Here is a 25745-nt window from a genome sequence, read left to right as displayed (position 1 = left end):
GTTGTTTTTATTTCATTTCCTCTTAGTGTCCTCCTGCTGACTTGGCAAATTATATATGTAACAACTAATTATCAAAACTATCCAAATAAATATTCCATAATTTTTTCCCATTGACCTTTTGGAGTCCCTGCATTGCAGCAGTACTCATGGAATTAAGAAATAAAAATAATGGGAATTCCCATTACAGGGTAACAATTCCCTACAGCCAATTCCCTTAGAATCAGCTGTATTTCAGAATTCAGAATTTCTTGGATTCTAGAAAAGTAAAACAGTTCTAATGATGTATATGATGTAATACGCTGGTGGGGTCTGCACACATTAATAAAAAACATTAAAATACTTGTGTCAAATGCCTTAATAATCATATTAAATAACATATGTAGACATGTTAATCTAGTCCAATTTTGCTGTCAAACGAATTTAAGGTCACATTAATCAAGAATCACCACCAAATGAGTTACAAAAGGCTTTCAAAACTTTCTATACTTCATAATTATGGATGAGGGCTTGTGGACCTGTATCAGTCACCAGGCCTTATCTTTAATCTAAACACTACAAAATGGCTGGGCTAAAGCTGAGATAATCTGGCACCATAATGCCACCCTGTAAGCTTGGATATATTCCCTTTCTTTAGGAGAACAGGAAATGACCATTTGATGTCCAGAGGCCCTATCACCAACTGGGACTGTAGAGGTATAGCTAGAATAGATAATACTGGCATATGTGTATATTGGATGAACAGTAACTTTAAAACCAATATTTAATTATCGCTCATTTTCATTTTTCCCCCATTAGACATAATATTAGTTAACACTAGAGTTGTTTCTGCACATAAAATAATCTCATTCATTAGAATGTCCAAATGTCTGAGATAGGACCACAGGCTCTTAAGCCTGACTCCCTGGCTACACTTATGAGGTGTGTAGCCCTCAGCAAGTCTTAACTGGTTTGTACTTTGGTTTTTAGGATGTAACAGAACCTTCCTTGCAGACATGTTGAAATGTTCACAAGAGCTACTTACTCTGTGCTAAGTGCAGAGAGCTATACCGGGCACTAGGAAAGCACTCTAGAGTCATAGCTGGGTGCCATGATTTACACCTGTAATCCCAGCACTTTGGGAAGCTGAGTCCAGAAGTTAGAGATCAGCTTGGACAATATAGAAAGACACCCATTTCTAAAAAATTTAAAAATTAGCCAGGTATGATGGTGCACACCTGTTGTCCCAGCTACTTGGGAGGCTGAGGCAGGAGCATACTTTGAGCCCTGGAGTTTGAGGCTGTAGTGAGCTATAATTATACCACTGCACTCCAGCCTGGGCAAGAGAGCAAGACACTCTTTCATAAAAAGAGAAAAAAAAAAAACAGTCATAGTTTTTGTTAGTGTTGTTGACAATGATCTCTAGACTAGTGGTTCTCCACTGGGGGCGATTCTGCCCACCATGAGACATTTGGCAATGTCTGGAGACATTCTTGGTTATCACAACTGACATCTAGGACATAGAGGCCAGGGATGCTGCTAAATATCTAACAACGCACAGGACAGCCCTGCAATATAAAGAATTATCTGACCCAAAATATCAATAGTGCCAAGGCTAAGAAATTCTGCTTTACACTGTTTTACTTGACAGATGAGCAAACGTATATCAAAGTGACTAAGTAGTTTTTCCAGCTAAAGCTGGGTTGAAAATTTTCATCTTCTTATTTGCAGTAGGTTTTTCTCTAGTGGTAAAGACAAAATGCACCTCCTCCCAAATGAAAGAATTTTAAAAGTCACTCCCAAATACCAGCCAGGAAAAAAAAATACAGTCTAGACTCGGTAATGATTCATTGGCCCTATAGTTGAACTCAGGGGTCAGCAAACTATGGCCTGTGAGCCAAATCCGCCCTACTGATGTTTTGGTAAATACAGTTTTATTGAAACACAGCATGTCTGTTAGTGTATACATAGTGTCTGTGGTTGCTTTTTTGCTACAACAGCAACAGAGATTATATGAATAAATGCAACAGAGATTGTATGGCCTGGAAAACCTGAAATATTTATTATCTACCCCTTGACAGAAAAGGTTTGCTGACTTCCTGCTATATAAGAAACTATTTCAAATATTCCTCATTAGTTACAACATGAATGGTAAAAAGAGCTTTAAGTACAAACGTATCTGGTTTAACGTGAAAGAAAACAAAATGTTCAGCAATACACGACTGCAACACAGTTAGGATACCTATACTTACCTGTATTCTGTCTTCAAATAATGGCTAGCTCGTTCCAAACACGTTATTAAATCTGTCATAAATAAAGATAATTGCAATTAATAGAATGAATAAAAACTAGGACACTCGTGCTGCAAAGCTTTCTTTTAAAATAAAAGACAGTTTTAAAAAAGCATTTATTCACTATGTAGTTATCAGAATTTTCCTTTTAAAAATAAACACTGAGAATCACTGTCTCCAGTATTTAATGAGTTCCTTTCGTTTCTTTTTTCTGCCACCAATGACAGTTTTTCAACACAATCACCTAGTAAATGATAGCAGAATCTGTAGTTAACAGAAAAAAACAATACTCTTTAGTTGCTATCCACTATATGCCTACAAAGACCATGTGTATAATGTCCCCTGGCAGGAAGAAAATAATTTCAAAAGCCCAACACAGTTCACAGAGAAGGTTCCCACAAACATTTTAATTCAACAATTTAGCCAGTGGCATCTGGTGACAGAGAAGCACACTTTTACCAAGAAAACCTACAGCATATAAGCTTTCATCAACCAGGACAAAGCATTTTAAAAAAGAAGGTGCTCTCTGGAGTAATTTACAGAACCAAACTAAAATTCAGCAATAGAGGCTAAGATACAGTGGACCTTGATGCATTTAGATCAACATAATATGGTTTCCAAAATATTCCACACTTACTGTAATAGTTCTTTGGGAGCAATATATGGTGAACACTGGCAATGCAGGCATCTGCTGTGATTAGTCAGAGCTGATTGGCTAAGAGGAAAATGAATGGCGCACCTCATTCCCAGAGCTTTTCTGCCAGAGAGGACTGACAGCAGAAACCTCTATGACCACAGGCAGACATGGTATGGGCTGCACAGTAATTACTCTGAAGCACAAGAGCCCAGGACAGGAGCCCGTGCTTCTCTCTCTCATCAGTGTTCGTGTTTCCCTTCCCTTCTCTCCCATACAAGTTTCAGCTTTACAGTTATTACACTGTGTGACACTGACTTCCTCATCCTACACACACTGTGCATGCCTCCCGTGCTAGTGTACTGGTGTGTGTTGCGGAGGGGCTCACTGGTGAAAAGCCTTGCCCCTGAGCTAGGAAGGAGGATGGGGGAGGGCTCCAGAGAATCGTGAAGACTTCGAAGGGTCAGGAGGGGAACACAAAGCAAAGGTGTGTTATCCAAGGTTTTTAGGAAAAATAAGATGAATCCTATCCCATATAAGTCAACTGATCAATCTAACATGCTAATAAGCTTGTCCAACCCATGCCCCTTGGGCCACATGCAGCCCAAGATGGCCTTGGATGCAGCCCAACACAAATTCCTAAAGTTTCGTAAAACGCAATTATAAAATTTTTTTGCAATTTTTTTTAGCTCATCAGCTATTGTTAGTGAATTTTATGTGTGGCCCCAAGACAATTCTTCTTCTAATGTGGCCCAGGGAAGCCAAAAGATTGGACACACCTGTGCCGCAATATGATTCAGTTCAGACCTAACCATTTACAAAGATACCATGTTCCTCTTCTCCCTCATATCTTAATTCTGCATCTGAGTCCACAATTATGTCCAGGGATGGGGATAAGTGGCAAGAGGAATTCTTAGACAGATAATGTTTAGAGATTTGCGTTGATTCTTCCGTTATACCTGGATGGTCGCTGCTCGCATAGGTCAGCAAAAAACCCCGGCCAGAAATGTGGGATCCACTCTCAAAGCGGACAGTTACTTCACTTGTGTTCAACAAGAGTTCTTTGGGAACAGTCATACTTCCACAGTATGGACCTAAAAACAAAGCACACTTGTGGCACATTTCAAAATTTATACCAGCACAAATGATTGGTATATGGCATTTTTTTCCTTGAAAGGCCAAATTTACTAGACAACACATATGTATGATTATAATCTTTACCAACTGAAATTTAGCTTGACGCTCAGACTGATAATTTCTGACTGATCGTGAACTAAGGGGGAAAGTGGCTTACTCTAGACAAGCAATAGGCTGGAACTAGTTACCTGTGAGCAACCCAAGAGATAGGTTTTGTTTTTTGTAAAAAGAAGACAAAGGTCAAACACATTAGGTAGTAAAGAAAATTTTATTACAAAAATGTTATTCTAGGGGCCTCCTAAATTTGCTCAAATAAACTAAAAAAATCATTTTTTTCGGGGAAGTTTTAAAGTTAAAAGACTTAGCAAAGCATGGTAAGAATTTTATTCACATGCAGCATTCACATGCAGCATTCACATGCAGCATACACACTGATTTTCCTTTACAGTAACTTCTGGTTAATCCCCAAAATTCATTTTGATTTATAAAATGTATACAAAAGCAGAATAACTTCTAAAGCATTTTGAAATATTATAGTACAAAATTATACAATTAAGGGTGTAACATTGTTTCCAAAATAAGTTGCTTGAAAAGCAATAGGGATCTCAATGAACTTTCAAAGGGCAAAATTACATTTGGAGCTTAAAATAACAAAAACTCTTCCTAAGACTACTCAAACTAAAGTTTAGCTTTTAACTTGTCATTTCGAAAGTAACATACGCAAGACAATCTCTATGAAATAGGGATTAGCAAGCAAATTTTGAAGAGAGGTATTATTTATTAACTTTTCTCAAAAACAGTATGGAAATAGCGGCAACAACAATCATGATGAAGGAAGAAGAATAAAAGAAAAAGACTGCTCCAAGTCAATATGAATAAAACCGGGTTATATTAACCAGAACCAGTAGGGACAAAACTGCTTGATATGGTTTTGCTGTGTCCCCACCTAAATCTCATCTTGAATTCCCACGTGTTGTGGGAGGAACCCGGTGGGAGGTAACTAAATCATGGAGGAAGGTCTTTCCCATGCTGTTCTCATGATAGTGAATAAGTCTCATGAGATCTGTTGGTTTTAAAAAAAGGAGTTCCCCTGCACAAGCTCTTTTCTTTTGTCTGCCACCAGGTGAGACGTGCCTTTTGCCTTCCACCATGATTTGAGGTTTCCCCAGCTACGTGGAACTGTAAGTCCAATTAAACCTTTTGTAAATTGCCCAGTCTCAGGTATGTCCTTATCAGCAGCATGAAAATGGACCGATACACATGCTAAAGAGTCAGAAGATCATGACACAACTAAGCATTGCCCTTCTGGTATAAAGGATGCAATTTCTCTCTGTTTCAAGTTTCACATACTGAAGAGGTGATAGAATAAGAAAGAAATGCTATATGCTTACCCTCACATGCCAAATTTCTAGCATTTCCTATTACTAAATTATGGTGAAATCTAAATAAAAAATGTTCACTTCCCTCTTTAGAAACATTCATCATATGTAATTACTCACATGAGTTAATACTTTCTTTTTTTTTTTTTTTCAGATGGAGTCTCGCTCTGTCCCCAGGCTGGAGTGCAGTGGCATGATCTCGGCTCACTACAAGCTCTGTCTCCTGGTTCACACCATTCTCCTGCCTCAGCCTCCTGAGTAGCTGGGACTACAGGCACCCACCACCACGCCTGGCTAATTTTTTATTTTAATTTTTTTTTTTTAGTAGAGATGGGGTTTCACTGTGTTAGCCAGGATAGTCTCGATCTCCGGACCTCGTGATCTGCCCGCCTCAGCCTCCCAAAGTGCTGGGATTACAGGTGTGAGCCACCGCGCCCGACCAATACTTTCAAATTACTTAGAATAGTACTCAGCACATAGTAAGAGCTATATAAGTGCTTGTTAAAAATGAATATATTAAAAAATAAGTAATACCTATTTTCTCTTCAGATTGTGTTCCATAGTGCAAGGAACTTTTATATCCATCCCTTTATCTCCAACAGACTGCATAGTACCTGGCAGGTGACAGCCTCCCACAAACAGTTTGAATTGAATTGAAATGCTCTTTTTACAACAGTTTCTAAAAGCCAAATCCAACTAAGAGATTCATAAAATATTTTTAATCTTGTCACTTTTGAATACTATGGAGAAGTCAGGAAGAGAAGTGTAAAGAAGCAAGAAAAAAATTTCTGTAATGAATAATATGGATTTTTATAAACTTTACTCTTGCTCACAAGCACAGCAGATAGGCAATTCAGACTAAATAAGCAGAATGATAAGCATTTTTGCAAAGTTAAGGTGAGTCAGATTGCTGTACTTGCCTTTTCCAACTTATTCTGTTTGTTTTAGATATGTTTGAAATTCCTCTATTCTTTGCACAGATAAGAGGGGTGAAGACACTTGCTTTGTAAACCTAAGGATGAATATTGTGAAGTAACTAGTAACTTGTTGCTTTTAATAAGTTAGAATATTTTCAAATCACATTTTTTTATATTAACCCAGTAATACACCCCTCCCCAAATGGTGATGATGATAGTAATCTCTCCTTAAATTTCTATAGCATTCCAATGAGTTCTAATGAAAACTGTAGGTGGCCAGGCACGGTGGCTCACCCCTGTAATCCCAGCACTGTGGGAGGCCAAGGTGAGCGGAGTCAGGAGGTCAGGAGTTCGAGACTAGCCTGGTCAATATGGTGAAACCCCATCTTTACTAAAAATATAAAAAAAATTAGCCGAGCATGGTGGTGGGTGCCTGTAATCCCAGCTACTTGGGAGGCTGAGACAGGAGAATTGCTTGAACCTGGGGGGTGGAGGTTGCAGTGAGCCACAATCCCACCACTGCATTCCAGCCTGGGTGATAGAACAAGACTCCATCTCAAAAAAAAAAAAAAAAAACCCACAAACTGTAAGGTAAGCAAGTCTAAATTGATTATCAGTGAGAATTTGTTTAGATTTTTTTTTTAGATTTTATGAAACAGTTGAAAGGAAAAGTTGCAAAAAGTATACATATTTTACACAAATGAGAGTGTATACCATCATACTAAGTTGTTGTGCAATATATATGATTTCCTAGACCAAAAACATATAAATATAGTAAAACTCTAATTTGGTTTCATCCTCCCAGTTATGATAGGCATGTAACTATTTCTGGAAGCAGATCAAAGAAGGAAAATGTAAACACATACCCCTTTAATTACCCTTACCACACAGACATCAATCCCTTTCATATTTTTATTACTGTGCTGCAAAATTGTAACTAGAGGGGTAGGAGATACCCTCTCTATATAAATATCATCATTGAGAGGATTTTTTTTTTTTTTTTGAGACAGGGTCTTTCTCTGTCACCCATGTTGGAGTGCAGTGGCGTGATCACGGCTCCTCCTGGGCTCAAACAATCCTTCCACCTCAGCCTTCCAAGAAGCTGGATTACAGGTGTGTGCCACCATGTCCAGCTAATTTTTTTATTTTTTTTGTAGAGATGAGGTCTCACTACATTGCCCAGGTTGGTCTCAAGCTCCTGGCTTTAAGCAATCCTCCCATCTCAGCCTCCTCAAAGTGCTGGGATTACAAACATGGGCCACAGTGCCTGGTCTGAAGAGTTATTTTGATCATTTCATCATAATCACAAACATCAGAATAGCAAGAATGAGTTTTAATTCAGGGTGGGGGATAAGAGTTGAATACTGGCTGTAGTATTGCCTATGGCAAAACATCCAAATTATTGCCTGTCTCAAGGTCTGACAGACGAAAATTCCTTTCATAGACTAGAAGTTAATAATTACATTCCTAGAGTTAAAAGGCAAGAAAGAAAAATGGAAAAATATGATAGCAGTGAGAGGGAAAAATAATTAATGGGAAACCATGGAAAGACCCTGGGAGTCTGTCCTAAGCAATGTCCTCAGTGCTCCGCCAGACTCCTTTAAGGATAATCTCTTGTCTTATGAAAGAAAATCTTTCTCCACTCACCCCTGCCCACGTGATATACTTCACTGTTGGTACTCTCCAAAGGTCTCCTGACTTTTAAAAAGGATCTACACCTATATTTAAATGTTTACAAAGACAATTTCACTGGAAACCCACATGAGAGCTCGGTGACTTCTAACTTTGATTGTGGTTATATTCTTGGGCTCAGGCAGTGTTCTTAGCTTGGCAAACATACTTCAATTCAGTCAGACTGAAATCCAACCCCTCCCTAAAAATAGGATGCACAGTTTTGCATGGATGTTTGCTTCAGAACCAGCAGTGCTACGTGTTTTATAGCACTTGGACTTGCCACCTAACTTCCTACATTCTCTCACTTCTATCTATCCCTGTCTGCAAGGCAGGTTCCATCTTACTCTGCAGTCACAAATTCCCATCACACTGGAGCGCAGCAGTTAATCAAGTAGGCAGAAAAATCAGGAAAAAAGAAAAACTTTTATCTTTGTGGAATGTAACTGGCGGCCCTATATTGTGGGAAGAGCTATCAGAGATACCAAATGGAACAGCACTGTGGCATTTGGCACCAGACATGAGACTCCAGCAGACAATGGGCTGATTCCTTGGACAAAGGGAATAAAGGGCCAGGAACTGTAGGAGTTGCCTTCTTTGAGCACAGTAGGTCAGTTCCTCTCAGCACATTCCCTGTTTCGGGCTACTATTTCATTAGCAGCTGCAAGGGAAACCCTTTATCTTTCCATGTGTGAATAAAAGAAAGCTGTCCTATAAGGAAGAATAAACTGTCTGCTACAAGCCAAGTCTGAAATCCTCTTGATTCTCTGGCAATCTGACAATCTGTACAGCAATGTATAGTACTTCTCTATTCTCCTGGACTGTGTGCCCAAGACTCTGGGCATTACAAGGCAATGATGGTTTGGTTAAAAACTGTTTGTTCCAAGTCACTTCAGAAGGGTATAAGGTTTTGATCTTAAAACTAATAAAACTAAGTTATTGTTTTATATATAGAAGGGACATATTTGAAAAATAGTATGCATGTCATTAGAGAAACAAAGAAACCTCTTTCCCTTAGTAGTATTATTTCTGATTTTTTTTTTTAACTACCGTACTGTCAGTGGGAAAAACCACTGAGAGATCAAATAAAAACTTAACTCCTGAAAGGTTTGTCATAAATCGACAACAACAACGACAACAACACAAAACCTCCAAAAAACCCTCATTAACCTTCTGGAGCATCATCTGAAGCACACAATTCTTTCTTATGACAGATAAGAACATGCCTGATTGACCTAAGTGACCCTCCCTGGGAGTACATGTGGGTGGAGCCAGCCACATGGAATATTTGGCTGCCAGGCGAGTGGTACTTCTCGTGGCCCAGATCTGTGCTCAGAGGTATGCTGATAAAACAATCTCCAGAAATGCTCAAGCTGCAAACACCATTAGATTTGTGTCCATTTTCAATTTGTTTTTGATGCAGTCAAATCGCAGATTTGTCCTTGCTTGCTAATTGCAGTAGGGTCATTGTACAACATTACAGAATTTTCAAGGCCATTTTCTTTGAAAAGGAGAGAAATTAGCATAAAAAAGGGATATTCCTGGACTGTGCCATTAAAACCATAGTCACGTAACAGTAAGTGGTATCCCTGGAGAATTTTGGTCTCTCATTCCCACACAAAAATCAGTGACAGATGATAAATGAAGCAGGCCGATTCTTAGACAAAGGTGTGGCTTTCCTTGGTGCTACAGGACCCAGGTCAAGAAGTGTGTCAACGCTGGGAGTTCACTACCCACTTAAGCCATTACTTCTCTCCCAATGAAAGATGGCAATTACTGAAACTGAATCACAGTGAGTCTCCAGGGAAGTATTTATGGGGAAAGAGGAGGAGGAACCCAATAGCTTTTTCTCCTTGAGGCTTATGGTTGTGTTAAAAAAAATACCTAGAGTACAGCATTCTGGCTGATATAACGTTTTATATGTTCAAGATTCTTTCTGAATTCTATCTTGGCATAAAAGGCAAAATAAAACAAACAAAGAAAAAGCAGTCCTTCTCAATAATTTCCACCAAAGTAGCCTCAACCATAGAGGAGGACGCACTTCTAGGGTGTCTGCAGCCCAAAACAGCTCTCTGTGAGCTGGAAATTTCCTTGAAGTCTATTTGTTTTATCTTTAAAAGCCATAAAAATTTTTCCTTCTACTTCATAATATGTCTGAGAGACATATAAACCATTTGTAAAACAGAGACTGTCAATCTTGTGCTTTTCCCTCTTTGGGATTTAAAAAACTTCAACAGATAAGATGTAATTATTAGATCTTATTGCAATACGTCAGATATGTATCATTCCAAAAAATGACATGCAGAAACCTGTTGTGATTATGAGTCTAACCACTTAGTATTATTTCCAACTATTCCTATTTCTCTCATTCCTAGTGTAACATAAACATTAACAGTTGACTTCACATGATTGTGCTCCTAAGTCACTGACAATGCTTAAAACAATATTGTGATTGGAAGTGGAGGTACAGAAAACGTAGGAGAACAATTTTTGAACTTCCCGGTGCAAATCATTATGCAAAACACAACCAATTTAACTTCCATTAGGATCCTATGGTAAAGAGTTTCTTTCTATCACTGGCCACCATGCCTCCTCTTAGCATTTTGACTAAGAAACATTTTTTGAACTTTAAACTTATACTGGAACTCTACGTAAGTGACTTCTCAGACTCCCACTTTATTCTCTGGATACTCCTGTGGAGAGGCCTGGAGAAGTTTCCATTTCTTCCAGCAAGTGACAAACAAGAACTACACCTCAGGTCTTCTTATGCACAAGCCACAGGAACAGATGGCTTTCAACACAAACACTGAATCAGATGGTGCAGAGCTAAAGAGCAGGGCCTCTGGGCATTTGAGCAGGGCCTCATATGCCCAGACTTGAATCCCAGGTCCCGCTAAGTGATCTTACAAGCATGTTAGTTGGCCTTTTTTGAGCTTCAGTTTCCTTATGTGTAAAGGTTGGTAACAGGACCTATCTCACAGGGCTGTTATAAGGGTTAAATGAGTTAGTAACGCTAAGGTTTACTAAGCCCAGTGCATCGCACATAGTTGAATCCTCACTCACAGGCACCTTCCACATTATTACATGGTCTTTTCCACATAATAAGCATAGTTTTAAAATTTTATGTAAACCAAAGCTTTCTTTAAATGCAGAGGGAATGTTTATAGAGGAATCTTAGTGTAAATTTCCCTACAGTGTGAATAATGACACTCCAATTTCTCTTTTGTAAAAAATCCAGATTTTTTAATATGTTTGCCAAAATCAAGCTACTTATAATCTCAGTCCTAAAACACTGACTGAACATCTGCAATTGTAAGACTATGCTAAATATTAGGTGAATAAAAGAGCATGAATAAAATGTAATTCCTGGCTCAGGGCACCCCGTATCTGACAGAGAAGCTAAAATAATTATCCCAACCCGAAACTGATGCTCTACTGAAACTTTAGAAAGGAACATGAGCACAGAAAAGGGACAAACTGATGAACATCAGAGAAGGTTCTAGGGTAGGCAGCCCTGAATTTGAAACTTGAAGGGTTTACTTTTACGTGTGTGTGTGTGTGTGTGTGTGTGTGTGTGTGTGTGTCTGTGTTTGTGTGTGTGTCTGTGTCTGTGTGTGTTAGAAGGGACAGAAAAAGCAGGAAAAGAAGAAAAAGAGGGGGACATGGAAGGAATAACATCAACGACTGTAAAAATGTACTAGGCCATGAAACCGTATGATGCATTTGGGAAACGGCATGGAGATGAAGGACTCAGAGATGAGGCTAAAAGTGAGAGTGAAGAAGAAAGCAAGACGATGCGTCAACGCTAAGCTAGCAAGTTTCTGTAGAAGTGGGGCACAATTAACAATTTTTGAACTAAGGAAAGAAATTACTGCAACTATTTTTAATTACACAACATTAGATGGCCTGGAAGGAACTGAGACTGGTGAAAGGAGAGAGGAGAAAAATCAAGAGGTTCTTCAAGGAGAAAAAGATGCAAAGACTTAGACTGGCAGTGGCAGTGAAGTAAATAAAACAACCAAATTGAATATACTGTGGCTTGGAGAATATGTGTTCTCTGTTCATCTCATGAGGCTGGAGAAAACCTGTATATGGAGCTAATTCTGGTTCAGTGAACCCTTGCCATCAGCTTGGCATGATTTGGGCAAACTCTTGGATTACCAGGAATCCACCAGGAGGAGTAGGGTAGGGTGTGCTGCTGGAGCTCAGCCTCTGCCTGGTGAACAGAGAGTGCTCAGGGTATTACGAGGGGAACAAGGGCACATCTTAGACAAACAATATTATACAGTATGCAAGACAACTCAGGAGGAAGAAGAAGAGGGGGCTGGGAAGAGGGAGGGGAAGAGTAAAGTAGAGGGGCAGAGGATAGGGAAGGAGGAGGAAAAATAATGGCTAACGTTGACTAAGTGCTTACTATGTACCAGGTGTCATCCTTTAAAGTCATATATAAGTGTGCCAGTCACCTATATGTGGTAGATACTATTATTTTGCCCATTTTGTTTTATTTTATTTTGAGACAGTGTCTCCGTCTGTCACTCAGGTTGGAGTGTTGTGACACAACATGGCTCACTGTAGCCTTGACCATCTGAATTCAAGTGATCCTCTTGCCTCAACCTCCCAAGTAGCTGGGACTACGGGCATGTATCACCATGCCCAGCTAATCTTTGTATTTTTTGTAGAGATGGGGGATTGCCATGTTGTCCAGCCTAGTCTCAAATTCCTAAGCTCAAGTGATTCATCCACCTCAGCCTCGCAAAGTGCTGAGATTACAGGTATGAGATGTCGCACCTGGCCTGCCCATTTTAAATATGAGGGAATAGAGACACAGAAAGTTTAAATAATTTGCTCAAGGTCAAGCAATTTAGAAATAAGCAGTCAGGGCCAGGCGCGGTGGCTCACATTTGTGAGTAGGCAGGAATTTGAGGCAAGGGAGTCTAATTACAGAGTTTGTGCTCTTAAACACACGTGTAATATCTACGCAGCAACAAAAATTTCAATCCATTTTCAAGGCCAGCCTGGTTTTATTGATCTACACTGATCCAGGTGGTAACGTCTAGAAGTCTCCATCAGAACAACCTCCTTTGAGACCCTGAGATGCCTATGAAGACTGGCCAGCGTCTGGTTCCTACCAAGACTGCTCCAACAGCTCTTCAGGCAGTCCCGGACCCACCCCAAACTCCATCCAGTGTGGAGGTCACCTTTCAAGGGAAAACTCGGACCCAACCTTCTTGAAAGATCAGGAAAACAGAAATGACCTCCTCTGAGGTCCCTACAGGCAGTGGGGGCAAAAACAAACCTCTGAGTGAATTCAAATCTCTAAGTCCATTCTGGTCAGCAAGACTGGAAATGGAATTTACCCAGAGGGCAAGTCAAGGTTACATGATCACTAAAGAGCTGTAAAGTTAAGAGTAGTATCTTCAGTATGAATGCAAAGCCTTCCCTCTTCAGTGTTATAAATAAATACAACATTATATATTTAATATTTTAAATTTGTGTATATTAGTGTGACACAATGCCTGAATCAGCAGCTATTTTTCCTCAGAGTGTAAGATATTTCAGTGTTTTATATAACTAACCTCCTGTTATTTTACCACATATATGTAAAATGAGGGAGGGGGGAACTGAGAACAGGACCAAGGCAGTCATCTTAAATGTCTTACACAATATGTTTAAATTTAAAGAGATACTATTTAATAAACCACTTGTCTGAATCTCCAAATTCCAGGTTTCAAAGTGTGTTCAATCCCAGAACAGCCTGGGTAGGCTACCTTAATCAACTTTCTATTATCTTATGTGCCCAAATTTCTCCAAAATTGTCTTCTACAAAAAGGCAACACCTTATATTTGAGTCCTTTCAAAGTTTCATATTACATGGGCCTCTTTGAAGAACAAAGAACTGCTCCAGGAAGACACTTCAGCTTGAAATAACCTAAAAATCAATGCAGTTTTGATAGAAAAAAAGAAGAGTCATTTAATCAAACAGTCAAGAGGGAAGCAAAGAAATGTAATGCAGATTTAGTTCTCATTCTTGAAGGGACACATGACCTCATAATTTCTAATGTTAGAAACTGTTATAAGCAAGCCTTTTAAAGATTACTTTAAAAAGTAGTAGTATTATGTCTGCCCAGAATATATAATCTGAATTCAATCACAAGGAAACATCAAACCAACTCAACTGACAGACATTCTGTAAAATAACTGGTCAGTATTCTCAAAAGATGAAGGAAGACTGAGAAGTCAGGACAAGTAACTGCTTTATGATCCTGAATTGGATCACAGACTGGAAAAGGGATATTAGCATTTTTTCAAAGGGAGTCTCAGTTACTTTGGTCTGTTAAACAAAAACCTAGAATTCCCTTAGCTATAGTGAAAATGATGTCTACTAAGAAAAGTATGATACTTCTTAAAGATTTTTTGTTTTGTTTTGGCCAGGATAATATTAATAGCACACATATCTCAGTGTCTTAATTCAGCCACAGGCGTACAAGTACATTCTTCTAATGGATTCCTGAATCTGAAAGATCAGCCGTAATTATAATATATGACAAACAGAAGAAGAATAATCCCATTTTGTCTGTATTAGGAAACAGTGAGATCAAGTGCATATTTTGCTGGATTACTGTGAAAGTTGTTGTGGGTGTTTACACTTGTTTACAACGCATTTTTGTTAGCAAGAATGTGAATTACCAAAATACCCAAAGTATATAAACCAAATATTTAAAACAAAATTGACATGGTGGGGAACCATTAAAAATTAACTGCATAATGATGAACACTATACAACTTTAGCATATTCACAATAGTTAATGTAATCACATTCCAAGTATGTCCACTCTTGGCAGACACTGCAAACATTAATGCCAGAAAACATTATTCTTTTTCAAAACATTAACTCCACATTCAAATTCTGATAGTTTTAAGTTTTAAAATCCTTTGGCAGTGGGTTTTAACAATTAGTTGGTTAATAAAAAATATCGGGCAGGATAAACTAAAACGATTCTTCTGTTTCAGCCACACACATAATCATTAGAAGCCACCATATTTTGGAATTAAATGTGGTATTCCAGAACATGCATTCTCTCCCTGCTGAATTTCAGCAGACATTCCCTTCTTTTACTGGTTCAGGCAATATAGCTCTGGATCCTTGGGACCCTGCAAGGGCACTAGGGCCTTGCCTCTGCAGCCATGCCAGATCCTGTGGCCACATCAGCTTGCAGAGGTGCCTCCCACCCTTCCACCCTTCCAGGAAGCTGGGCAACAGCTGCACAGGAATGTCCACTCTCTGAGCGCCAGCCACTGAAAGACAAAGCACTTCTGTCTCCTCCTCCTTCTGCATTCCTGGAGGACGTTCAAACAGACCAGGGGTTTATTTAACTAAGTTAAAATATAGGTCTGGTTAGTGTTTTTGGTCAAAGGAAATCTTTAAAGTAGCCACAACACAAATTCTGAGCATCACTACATAGTTTATCTCAAGCACATCCTCAATCAAAAATACTACCTACTTCTTGTGTTTTAGACGAAATTGCTGTATAATGTAATAATGGGCCAGTCCACCTGGGAAGGATGATAGTGCAATGTGGTTTTTTTGGTGATGGTGAAACCAGGAGACAACAGCAGTGGGAGTAGGTGTCTTGCAGCCACAGAGACACAGATATAAATCTCTCTTTCACCCCTAATTGTACACTCTTGGGATCTTGGGCATATTCACCTAATCACACTGTGCCTCGGTTTCCCCACCTGTGGAAAGGCATTGATAATATTTACCTTGGAAGGTGGATTAGGGGATTCTAGAAAATATATGTAAGAGCCAAGCAGGTGCCTGGCATACAATAGGCACTGAATATGTTTATTTCTATAATAATGAATGATAATAATAATACAGATGAGCATACATTTTATTTTCAAAAGACAAACGTTCAATTTATACAGAAAAAAATTCAAGGAGAAAAATTAATTGGCTTTATTGCTGCGAATGAATTGCAACTCATTATTCATCTTCTAGTGATGCATTTAAGCTTGAAAGCTCAAGAATCTAGAAATGGGGAGGATAACACCCTGAGGCAGACCATGATCACCTTGCAAGCTAGCTTGAGATACATAGCTAATTCCATTCTTTTCTGCCTTTTTTCTCTTATAATGTAGAGATGGGGGTCTCACTGTGTTGCCCAGGCTGGATCGCTTGAACTCCTGAGCTCAAGCGATCATTCCTCCTAGGCCTCCCAGTGTTAGGATTACAGGCATAAGCCACCGCCCCTGACCTTTTCTACCTTTGTGTATATTTATGAATATACCTCAAAGATGATGGAGGAAACTCCCTGGTGTGGGAAAGCCACATCCATTCTCCACATCCTGCTTTGGGAGGATTTGCTTCCCTTAGTTGCTCTCACTTCAGCCTCTGACGTGACAGAGTCTTATGCAACAAAATGATTCCTCCACTGTTATGTCAGCAGGTGGAATGAAATGCTCATCTTCCAGGCAAGGCAGATGCTTCCCCCAAGAGACCCGTGTGGAAAAGCTGCTTCCGGCCCTGCAGCACTTTGCATCACTTTTCACACTGCAGCTCTGACACTTACCGCCTCCTCAGAATCTGAGAGAAATCTCCTGGCTAATGAGGGACTCCCTGACAAATGCCTCCATAAGTTAACACACATTAGATTACCAGAGGCAATGGAACAATAAGTGTTCCCAGGGGCCTTCAGCATCCCTGGAAGTGTCATCCTGCCCATTTGAGTCAAACTACAGTTAAAAAGTTACCAACAATTATATGGAAACTACCATCTTGACTTTCTTGGAGTAACTCAACCATCATTAAATAGACAATGCTCCTAGGGATTAAAAAACAATCTTAGATCTTTTTATCCCATGGGAGCTAGTTTAGATTTCTGAATCGTCTCAGGGCTGATCTGGGCTTCTAAACTGTGGGAAGAGGCAGCAGGAGTGAGGAAGCAACTTCTGGGTGCAAAGGTCAAGACAGGTGAGAAAGTTGTGTGTGTTTGAGAAATTATCAGTAGAGCTACCAGGCAGACAGGATTTTACCTAAAACTTATATCATTTTAAAAGTTGTGTGCACAGAGAATTTCAGAAAATCTCTATACTCGAAAGAATGTATGTAAGATTTTGTTATCGTTTTCAAATTGTCCAACCTGAGCTATTTCCTTGGGCTTAGGATCAAAGGGTCATTGTTACTGTGATTTCAGGTTCCAGTGCGCTAACAGCACATCTCAAAGCACAAAACACTACATTTCAAAGGCTATTTAGGAAACTGACCTTTGCACTTGCTGTTTTCTTCCCCAGAAAATTCTGACCTCAGTCATAACGGAACAGTCCATTCCCTTACCTCGTTTTGGGTCTCTGCTCAAATGTCCACTTACTGATGATGCCTCCCTACCATCCCATTTGAAGTGGCACAAAAACACTCAAACGCAGGCTCTACATCACCTTTGGATGCCTTCGTTTTCATTATTCCTTTTCTTTCTCACCATCTCTCGTACTACAGATGCATTTGCTTATTTTCTGCCTTCCTCTCCCCGCAGATGCAAGTTTCATAGAGGAACTTTGTTTTTTCACTGTTACATCCCAGTTCCTGACAGAGTACCTGAAACATGGTCACTGCTCTATTCAATAAATATTTGTCAAATGAATAATGAACTGTATAGATGGTTTACCAAATGTCACGTATCTCTAATTCTCTTCCTAGCAGCACTGAAACTCTAACAAAGGTTCTGAGACACAGACACAAGGCTCACATCTCCTTAGATGTCTTTTGCTGTTTCAGCTTATGAAGCAAATGTATCCTTCTAAGTTACCCCCAAGAATTTACACAAGCAAGTTTCTCTTCTAATCTTCTCAGGATATAGCGTTAATTAACACACCACTTGCCCTTCTCTGCAAATATCAAAAATTTTGATGCTCAGAGAAACCTAGTTCTCTTTTCTTACCATATTGATCTGAAGAGCTGGTGAAGAGAAGATAGTCAGAAGCACAGGTCTGGGATTCGATATCCAAATCTCCCAACCTCAGAATCAGTCTTTTCCCCTTTGGTACTGTAATTGTCTTTTCGCAAACAGTGTGATTGGGGTAGGTCCCGGGATAATTCTTAGATGTCATTGTGCCACTATCCTGATAAGTCACTAGGTGTCCACAGCCATCACCTGGTAAAGAAAAAGAAGGGGGGAATAAAAGAAGAAGGGGTCATTAATTCTTACTGAGGATTGAGAGTCCAATACAATCTCCAAGTTATGTATTTTATTGTTTTTGGGCAGAAGGAAAACCAAAAAACAAAAAAAGAAGATTGAATTATTAAACAATATCTATTGTTTCAGGTTATTTCATCTCTTGTTTTCCAGTTTTATCTTCTTGTTGATCAAAACATTTCACACATTAGAACGGAAAGCCCTTAGGAAACAAATCATTTAATCATTATTTTTTCTAATCATCTATCTATCCACCCATCCAAATTTGCTCAGCAGGCCTTGCATGCATTTGCCAAGCCAAATGTCATGTAATAATTCACAATGGAGAAAAAATATTACTCACTTTAGAAGGTGGTTGTGCTGATTAAATGAGATAATGTACAGAAAATGCTCCTGCTAGAATCTGAGGCTTAAGCTGATGTAACTTTGTTTAGCTACAAGTCATTTAGCTGGGGACTGAGCCTAATAATCATTTGAAATGTATGTCTTAGTTAATGACACTCACAGATTCTAAGGTTCCTCATAGACTTGGGATGTACAATCAGAAAATGTCAAGGATCTACTATGTTGAGTGCTTTTCATAACCAGACATGGTATTAAAAGCTGGAAACACAAAAGCAGCACTTGCTGTCTCATCGAACTCAGAGTAAAATGGCAAATAGTCACACATTCAAATAACTATAATTCTAGGTGCTATGTGTTATATGTACATCAGGGGTCTAAACAAAATGCAAAGGAGACAGGCAAGAAAGAATGTTGCAGCGAATTACCAGCATTTCATCAAAACAAGAAATTATCTGAAGACTTTTCTGAATAGGGAAGTTCACCTATTAACCTACAAGTTGCTCTAGTTGATTGAAGTGACTTAGTCAATCACACAACTATCCAAGGACATGCACAACTGGGTGGGCTGCAAGGAGAATGAGCATACGCTGCATTCAGATTGCAAAATGTCTGTGGTTAGCACAGCTTCACATAAACGAAGCAAAAATTTCTGGTCTCAGCTGGAGGGAGAGAAGCAGAAAACTGTTGAAGAAGGAACTCTCAAAGGTAGTAAAAGAAGGCCTCTCCATCCCAAAGTCTCTGATGGAGAAGCCTCACCTTGGGTATACTGTGAATCTGAGGACCTCAAAGCAGCCCTCTTCCCTCCCAGCCTCTTCCCCAGTTAGAGGTGGATTCAGGAGTCTTCCTTTATTCCACTTCCTTCTTGCCTTGAGGTGTCGGGGCCAAATGGCAATAGAGGTTTATTAAAAAAATAAAATAAAAAAGAAAAAGATTTGAAAACTCCAGAATCTACATCATCTCAACAGCCAAGGCCTAGGGAAAGGATCTACCCATTATCCAGAAACTCCCACAAGATTCCTGGCAGCCCCTGACAGGGGCTGAATTGGGGAAATAGAGTTGGCTTTAATGGACCAATGGGTTAAGGAGTGCCGGGGGGAACTTTAGACAGCCAAGATAAAACTACTATGAAGCCCTGAGATCTAGGCAGAATTAGTGAAATTTACATGGTAGGCAACAAAGACACATAGAATTTTTCGAGTAGGAAGATAACGAAACAGGTATTAGAAAAAGATGATCAACCTGGCCGGACAACGCTACAGGAACTAGAATGGGGACAGAATCTGGATCAGAGGAGCAGTAGGCAGGCTAGCAATGGGGGTAGCTGGAACAGGAAGGAAGGGAACAGAAAACTGGCAAATTCTTGAGACAAAATCAACAGACTCAGGTTTGGGGGAACTACGGTGGGAAGAACAAAGGAGAAAAAACACCAAGGCCTTGTTCAGTCCAGAAATGATTGCAACACAGAGGCCAATATAGACAGCAGAAAGAGTCCAGAGAGGGAGCAGGTTTGGGCACAAAGGTTGTAAGTTTGGTTAAGTTTGAGGTGACAGCTAAATTCCTTGGGCTCCCTGGCAGTTGGTAAACACAAAATTGCCAAGAATTAAATGAAAATGATACAAGAGAGAAGCATAGTGTGCAGGAGCACACAGTGCACGGGGCTTTGATTTGAAATCTGAATTATTTGTCGGCTTTAAAGGGCTTTAATAAAATATCCAATTTATAGTTTCTCTTTAAAACTGAAGGACAAACTGGGAGTGGTGGCTCATGCCTGTAATTCCAGCATTTTGGGAGGCCAAGGCAGCGGATCACCTGAAGTCAGGAGTTCGAGACCAGTCTGACCAACATGGTGAAACCCTGTGTCTACTAAAAATACAAAAATTAGCTGGGCATGGTAGCGCAAGCCTGTAATCTCAGCTACTCGGGAAGCTGAGGCAGGAGAATCGCTTGAACCCAGGAGGCAGAGGTTGCAGTGAGCTGAGATCATGCCACTGAACTCCAGCCTGGGCAAGAGTGAGATTCCGTCTCAACAACAACAACAACAACAACAACAACAACAACAACAACAACAACGACAACTGAAAGACGTGACAACCACATGATCAGGCATTCTCACAGGGCTAGTGACACAGTGGCTGTCCCTTGAAAGGAGCCAAACACCCTAGATCTTCACCAGGTCCTTGTTACTCATTTCTGTTACCTGCCCTACCTTTGTAAGCATTTATTTTGAGCATCCTCATAAAGCAATCCTAGGGTAATTAGTACAAACAAATATGCATCTCAATATAAACACAACACAACCTCTCCAAGCCACCAAGAAATCTCCTGATCAAATATTTAAATGTCACTTTTCTTAGGACTATGAAATTCTCCTTTCATAAAAGAGGAAGAGAAAAACTTTTTTTTTTTCAGAAAACACAGTTAAATATGAAATAAGGAGCAATTATATGAGTCAACCTACATGTGACTATCATATTCTAAATTTTATTTTTTTAAAGTGATATGTGTCAGCAAAGGAAAATCTTAGGGTGCCACTTTTTTTTTTGAGACGAAGTCTCACTCTGTCGCCCAGGTTGGAGTGCAGTGGCAGGATCTCGGCTCACTGCAGCCTCCGCCTCCTGGGTTCAAGCGATTCTCCTGCCTCAGCCTCCCGAGTAGGTGGGACGACAGGTGCATTTACGTCCGGCTAATTTTTTGTATTTTTAGTAGAGACGGGGTTTCACCGTGTTAGCCAGGATGGTCTCGATCTCCTGACCTCATGATCCACCCACCTCGGCCTCCCAAAGTGCTGGGATTACAGGCGTGAGCCACCGCACCCGGCCAGGGTATCACTTTTATTCAGCCCTGTAATTGTATTTCTTTCCAACCACTTCCACTGTAAGGCCTAAGAGGAAACTTCTTTCACCCAGCAATGCTGGCACAATGCAGGCAAGTTCAAATCGTCAACATTCCCATCGTTACTTTGCCTGGGGATCTGTACCTCCTTGGGAAAATTTCTCTCTTCCATTAACTATCAGAACAAAACCCCATGAGTCTTTGTTCTGCCAAAGAACCTGAATCGCAAAGGAAGTGCTGAGTCCTAATTTATTAAAAAGTGAACTGTCATCAGAAGTTCTAGTATCACTCTAACCTATGGAAGTAGACTATTTATGGAGTTTTCTGTGACAAGACTAATATAATAAGTTTATTCCATGGGTATTAACTACATCAGGAATTTTCACTCTCTTGTGCTTCCACAGTTTGGGTGATTTCAAAGGATTAAGTAGAAAGATGCCAAAGGGTAAAATGAAAAACTGCTAGGGAGAGAAAATGCCTACAATGTCATGTGTTGAAGAAGGCAGATGCGTACACATGAAAACCAATAGACAAGTATTATTTATTTATTTTTGAGACGGACTTTCGCTTTTGTTGCCTAGGCTGGAGTGCAGTGGCGCGACCTCAGCTCACCGCAACCTCCGCCTCCCAGGTTCAAGCAATTGTCCTGCCTCAGCCTCCTGAGTAGCTGCGATTACAGGCATGCGCTACCACACCCAGCTAATTTTGTATTTTTAGTAGAGATGAGGAGAAGCATTATTCTTATTACCTCATTCTGACACTCAGGTAGCCTACCTCTCATAGCCTGACTCTCTAATTGACAATCACTGACAAAGAAGACAAAAGTTATTTAAAAATCTATCAGTTTATCTTCTTTGTCTTACGTATCAATGTCAGTATCCTGGTTGTGATATGGTATTGTAGTTTGCAAAGATGTTATAATTGAGGGAAACTAGGTAAAAGGTATACAATATCTCTCTGTATTAGTTCTTCCAATTGCATGTGATCTACAATGATCTGAAGATAAAAAGGTTAATTAAATAATTGAAAAAATAATGTCAATCAAGTTTGCCTGGCTGGGGATGGAAGTGAGGAGGCTTTTACTTTTTCTATTTTATACTTTTTTATACTCTTTGCATTTTGTTATCCTGTATGCTTTTTCTCTTTTTTTTTTTCTTTTTCTTTTTGAGATGGTCTCATTCCATCACCCAGGCTGGAATACAGTGGCACAATCACAGCTCACTGCACCCTCGACCTCTGAGGCTCAAGCAATCTTCCCACGTCAGCCTCCCAAGTAGCTGGAACTACAGGCACACACCACCACACCTGGCTGATTTTTTTTTTTTTTTTTTGGTAGAGATGGGGGCCACACTATGTTGCCCAGGCTGGTCTGGAACTCCTAGGCTCAAGCGATCTTCCCGCCTTGGCCTCCCAAATGCTGGGATTACAGGTGTGCGCCACTGCACCTAGCCTAAAATTCTTTTAATTAAAGCATTAAACAGATCTGCAAAAAAAAGATCTCTATGAAATACAGTTGACCTAGTTTCTTCAGCAATGAATTAAATGAAGAGGCACACACAAAAAAGTGTTTATTTAGATTTAAAAGACACTTATGTGCCATAGCAATTAAGTGAGACTTGCTTGAATCCTGATTTGAAAAACCAACCTTATAAAATCTTTTAAATAGATAATTGGGATATTAAATAATTTCAGATAATTATAATTTTATTAGGTGAGATAATGGCATTGAGGCTACATAAGAAAATGCCATTTTTTTTGAGGGATGCCTACTGACATATGTAGGGCTGAAATGACATAAGGTCTGGGATTTGCCTTAAAATACCTGGCAAAAAAGAGGTGATGCAGAATAAATGAAAAAAATAGGGAGAAATGTTGATGGTTGCTATAGATGGATGATGAGGGCTCACAGTTCTAAGAATATTAAAAATTAAAAGAAATAAAGATCCATCTTTAAGGGAAAAAAATAAAACCACGATCTTATGATTAAACTCCAAGTAGTGTTGTGGGGAGGATAGGCCGGGAGTGACACAGTAAAGTGCCACCTACCTAACATCAAAATAGGGGGAATGGGGAATGAAGAGGGGAGGAGGAAGTTTTGCCATAGGGAATTTGACCACTCTTCAAAGTGGCTACACTACACAATGTTTATCTGTTCCTTCCTTTGGACTGTAATTTCTTGCCAAAGCACATGATGACTAAACTAAGTATCATTTCCTCCTCTTCTAGACTGAAAGCTCCTCTCAACTATAGAATATTTCCAGGGTGGTCTCTCTGTAATGGGCCTAAATCCTGGTGTCTGTTTGGAGCCACAGCTGGTTTGTGACACTGACCACCACTTCCTCAAAACAATTTACAAGAACAAAACTAGATGTATGAAGCTTAGATTCTGGAAAAAGGTGCAAGTATTCATGAATATTTCAGAACTCCCAAAGTGATCTATGTACAGAATTTAAGTATACAGATTTTAATTCTGAACATTTGGAAACAATCTAAATTAGAAAAGAACAGCCAAACTGATATCTCCAAGCAATGTGATGTTAAGGAAGTTACTCATGTTTTAGAAGAATATTTAACATGAAAACACTTTAATACAGAATATATTGTACACACATAGATGTGTAATATTTAAAGTGTTTACTTCTATGGTATAAGTTTACAAGTGATTTTCATTTTATTTATACATTTTTCTTCTAAATATTCTATAATATGAATACATACAAAGGAGAAAAATAATATAATTAAAACTACCAAATTCACCTAACATTCTTTGTAACACTAAAGGCTACTTTCAACATTAGCCTCATAATACAGATAGGAAGAAGTCTCGGACTGTCATTAAAAATTCAGGAAACAAACAACTAGGAACTTAGTATACTGTAGTTCTCACTTCAAGAAGTCCAGTCAAGAGAAGAAAGATATATTAACAAGTAAATTCTTGAGACTAACTTGACAGAGTTACAGAGATATGGACTCAGTATCTATTCTCCAAATGCCTGAAATTAATGGATAGGTCTCTACCTTTTAGCCTTTAACATCAGCTACTCAAGAGTTGTCGATATACAAGCAACTTTCTAAATAAGCTTAGAACAAATCCTAGATGCTTGTATACACAAGCCAATCCTTTATTTAGTCTACTTTAATTCCATCCACTACGAAAGGAAAACAATAACTTCCTTAAAAGACTATTTCCCTTTGATAAGAAATCATGTTCCACTAAAAGAAAAGCAAAATAAGATATACCTGGTATGGACTAAGTTCTGCAATACTAGAAAGTATGATTAGACTTTAAAAGAAAATTTGTAACTGAATTGCACTTGTTGGAAAATTATTTGGGTGGAGTAAAATGAATAGTGCAAATATACTTTAAAAAAAATTTTTTTTGAGACGGAGTCTCGCTCTGTCGCCCAGGCTGGAGTGCAGTGGCGCGCTCTCGGCTTACTGACCTCCGCCTCCCAGGTTCAAGCAATTCTCCTGCCTCAGCCTCCCGATTACCTGGGATTACAGGCATGTACCACGAAGCCCGGCTAATCACATATACTTTTTAGATTGATTATTAACTAGTCCTTAGAGTAAGACAGAAACCTCAAGCTTTTTTAAAATTATTATTATGGCCTAGAGTTAGAACACAGATTTTTTTATCACACCCCAAGTAATCACATATGCATACACATGCATAAACAATGAACAAAAGTTAAATGATACCATTATTTTATTACATGTAATGCGCTGTGATTATTTCCTATTCTATTCAGTTTCATTTTTGCTTTTGTTAAAGCATACTGGTTGTGCCTACTGAAGTGATTTCATTACCTATTAACGGGTCCTAACCTGCAACTTGGGAAAGAGTGCTCTAAAATATCACAAAAGTAAAACCATTTCTAAAAACATTATTTCATTAGTTGTATCCTTGCTCTTCTAATATTCAAGTTACAACAGGTCTCAACACATATACAATCATCCATGTGTGGGTGTGAGAAAATTTCTTCCCATGTCTAAGATCAAGTGAGCTCTTGATGACTACAATCTTTTCAACCACAAAGGAGAGCTTGCAATTATTACAGAGTTTTGTCTGATGGTAGGGCAAACAGATTTTCCAAGATATCATTAATTCCATTCTCAGCCTTACTCTCTTAGAAACTTTGCTCTTCTTCAATTGTGCTTAGCTTTTTACCTTGTAGGCCGCCAGAAGCAAAAGAAAAACAGGAGCAAAAGGGCCTGAGTTGCTATGTGAGAATGAACAAAGGCAAAACAGAACTTGTAATGATAAAACAAAATAATTATTCAAAATCTTCAGTTTTTCTGAAAGGAATATGGATAATAATACTATGCTGAAAGAAGTTACAGCTATCGACTAGAAACACATGACCATG

At 39.2% G+C, this 25745-nt stretch overlaps 1 protein-coding gene across 3 annotated transcripts in view; it reads right to left on the bottom strand.

Annotated features, from left to right (window-relative positions):
- The window catches only part of DCBLD1 (discoidin, CUB and LCCL domain containing 1), a 65341-nt gene that overhangs the window by 25987 nt on the left and 13609 nt on the right, over window positions 1-25745 (bottom strand). For all 3 annotated transcript variants that reach the window (XM_031012186.3, XM_055391934.2, XM_031012187.3), the window contains exons 2-4: window positions 17944-18156; window positions 3861-3995; window positions 2229-2280 (exon numbers count right to left, since the gene is read on the bottom strand). In XM_031012186.3, coding sequence (XP_030868046.2) covers window positions 2229-2280; window positions 3861-3995; window positions 17944-18156 — 400 coding nt within the window. The remainder of the gene's footprint in view (window positions 1-2228; window positions 2281-3860; window positions 3996-17943; window positions 18157-25745) is intronic.

This window comes from Gorilla gorilla, chromosome 5, assembly GCF_029281585.2.
Source record: "Gorilla gorilla gorilla isolate KB3781 chromosome 5, NHGRI_mGorGor1-v2.1_pri, whole genome shotgun sequence".
NCBI lineage: Eukaryota > Metazoa > Chordata > Mammalia > Primates > Hominidae > Gorilla > Gorilla gorilla.
The sequence above is the reverse complement of the archived record's forward strand: the minus strand, read 5'-3'. Positions and strand labels throughout refer to the sequence as shown.